The sequence below is a fragment of the Hydra vulgaris genome, chromosome 13 (assembly GCF_038396675.1).
Source record: "Hydra vulgaris chromosome 13, alternate assembly HydraT2T_AEP".
NCBI lineage: Eukaryota > Metazoa > Cnidaria > Hydrozoa > Anthoathecata > Hydridae > Hydra > Hydra vulgaris.
This window is the reverse complement of record NC_088932.1, coordinates 60084524-60087274: the sequence shown is the minus strand read 5'-3', so window position 1 is coordinate 60087274 and position 2751 is coordinate 60084524. Positions and strand designations below refer to the sequence as shown.

The following is a 2751-nucleotide window of genomic DNA, read 5'->3' as shown; positions in this document are numbered from 1 at the left end:
TTTCATATATTTAATAAAGATGGCTTCAGCTAAAAGACGTAGATGTGATACTGAAAGCGGTCATGGGGGTCGTGTATTTAATCCTTCTTGGACAACTGACTATTTTGTACATGAACAAAGTAATTCTATTATATGTCTAATTTGTTTGGAGAAAATTGCCGTGTGTAAAAGTTATAATGTGAACAGGCACTACACTACAAAACATGCTGTAAGTTATGACAAATTTAAAGGCCAATTTCGAATTGATAAGATTGAATTGTTGAAGAAAACTTTTCTTGCACAACAATCAGTGATGAAAACTAAAGTGATTAGCTCTTACAGTGCTACCAAATAAAAGTTTTTTAATGGCAGAAGCTATTGCAAAAAGTGGTAAACCTTTTTGTACTGGAGATTTATTAAAAAACTGTTTAAAAATATTTTGTAAAGAGATATGTCCTGAAAAAACACCTACTGTTGAAGATCTTAGCCTCTCACACCAGACTATTGCTAGAAGAGTTGAAGATCTATCAAAAAATATTGAATTATCATTAAAAGAAAAATTAAATAAATGTGAAGCCTATAGTCTGGCACTGGATGAATCAACAGACAGAGGTGATACTGCTCAGCTAGCCATTTTTATTAGAGGTATAACTAGTAACTTTGAAGTAATTGAAGAACTGTTAGATATTAATCATATGAAGGACACAACAAGAGGAGAAGATATTCTCTCTGAAGTGAAAAAAACATTGGTGAAATTTGAATTACCAGAAAAGAAACTCTGTGGTGTCACTACAGATGGAGCAAGTGCACTAACAGGAAAAAATATTGGATTTATTGCATTACTTAAGAAATCCATTAATCATGAAATTATTTCATATCACTGCATTATACACCAAGAGCAGTTATGTGCAAAAGTATTGGAGATGAAGAATGTTATGGAACTTGTTATTCATACTGTTAACTTTATAAGAAGTCGTGGCCTTAATCACAGACAGTTCAAACAATTACTTGAAGGTTGTGGTAGTGAGGCTGAAGATGTAATTTATTTCAGCCAGGTTAGATGACTTAGTCGAGCTGCTACTCTGAAAAGATTTTGGATACTATTGCCTGAAATAGTGCTGTTTCTAAAAATTAAAGGGAAAGACACAAGCTTGCTTGAAAATATTGACTGTCTGAATGATTTGGCATTTTTGATTGACATGACTCAGATGTTAATGGAATTAAATCTTAAGTTGCAGGGTAAAGATCAACTTATTAGTAAATTGTTTGAAAATGTAGAAACATTTGTTTTAAAATTAAAACTTCTGAAACAACAATTAAGTTCTAAAGTACTTGTCCATTTCAAGGCATTATCAGAAAGAAATATTAATACAATTGACTCTGAAAGATATTGTACTCTTATTTTAAAATTAATTGATGAATTTGACACAAGATTCTGTGATTTTAAAAAGGAAAAAAATGAGTTAGACTTATTTGCGCATCCATTTTCCATCAAAGCTGAGACAGTTAGAAATGAATTTCAAATGGAATTAATAGAATTGCAAAACAATAAAGATCTTAAAGAAGCCTACAAAGAAGTAGAATTGTTAGAATTTTATAAAAAATGCATTGAAGTTTTTCCTCATTTGTGCAGACATGCTATTAAATATTTTTCACTTTTTGGAAGCACATACAACTGCGAACAGTTATTCTCAAAAATGAAGCATGTAAAAACAGAACAGAGAAATAGATTGACAGATGAACACATTACTAATACCCTTCGAATTGCATCATCAAATATAAAAGCAGACATAGATCATTTATGCAAAAAAAAACAGTGTCAAGTTTCACATTGATCGAACTTTTGTATAACTTCACTTTGAACCTTAACTATGAGTGTAACTGTTTATTTAAATTTAAATAAAAACTTCAAATTTAATAATTTTTATTTTGGGTATTTTATGTTTGTGGCCCTCAAGTTGATTTTGAAACGAATTAATGGCCCTTACTGTAAAAAGGTTGGACATCCCTGTTGTAAACACACAAAAACAGTTATGACTCCATGGATGTCTTATGGGTTACTAAAAACTTCAAAAAGAAAACAAAAATTATATGATAAATACTTTAAAAAAAACAGCTTATAAAAACGAAATGACATATAAAAACTACAAAAATATATTTAAAAACAAAAAGAAACCCTAAAAAGTTTTATTATGCAAAGCTATAAGCAGGGTTGTTACGACATAATATGTTTGGCAGATCTGTCGACATATTTTGCAATCATTTATGCTTCATAAAACTTTTATTTTAAATCCTTAAATTTTGTATTGATAAAGCATTTTTAGCAATGTATTATTTGATAGTATCGACTAGTATTGATGCATCATTTGATAGTATTTGATAGTATTGATTAGTATTGATTAGTATTGGCGCTTTCCCTTATTAAAATGTAAAAACCATCTCAAGCTAAGTTTTTATTACTGAAAGTGGTTTTTATTAGTATGACTAAACTTAAAATTATTCTTTTCATTAAAATAATAATGAAAAAAAAAAACTTTTTCAGTTATTTTTAGTTATTAGCTGATCCTGAAAAAGATTTCATTTTGAAAAATTGAATTCAAAAGATTCTATGAAAAAAACGGTTCAAAGAATTTCAAAAAATTCGTGCCAAGTTAAATTCATTTAAGCTGAAGAATTTAAAATATTTCGCAAAAGTTATATTCAGCTAATTAAATTCATATTAAGAAGACTAACCGGTAATAATTTATAACAAATTACGAATAATATACTTTT

The 2751-nt window shown here is 28.6% G+C and overlaps 2 protein-coding genes across 2 annotated transcripts; both read left to right on the top strand.

Annotated features, from left to right (window-relative positions):
- The first annotated feature begins 344 nt into the window (after window positions 1-344).
- Window positions 345-1043, top strand: LOC136090073 (general transcription factor II-I repeat domain-containing protein 2A-like). Its single transcript, XM_065816182.1, has one exon. It carries the CDS (start codon window positions 345-347, stop codon window positions 1041-1043), a length of 699 nt encoding a protein of 232 aa, XP_065672254.1.
- A 135-nt stretch (window positions 1044-1178) lies between these two features.
- LOC136090072 (general transcription factor II-I repeat domain-containing protein 2-like) lies at window positions 1179-1814 on the top strand. The gene has a single exon (XM_065816181.1). The coding sequence runs from the start codon at window positions 1179-1181 to the stop codon at window positions 1812-1814; it is 636 nt and encodes a 211-aa protein (XP_065672253.1).
- Window positions 1815-2751: the final 937 nt, after the last annotated feature.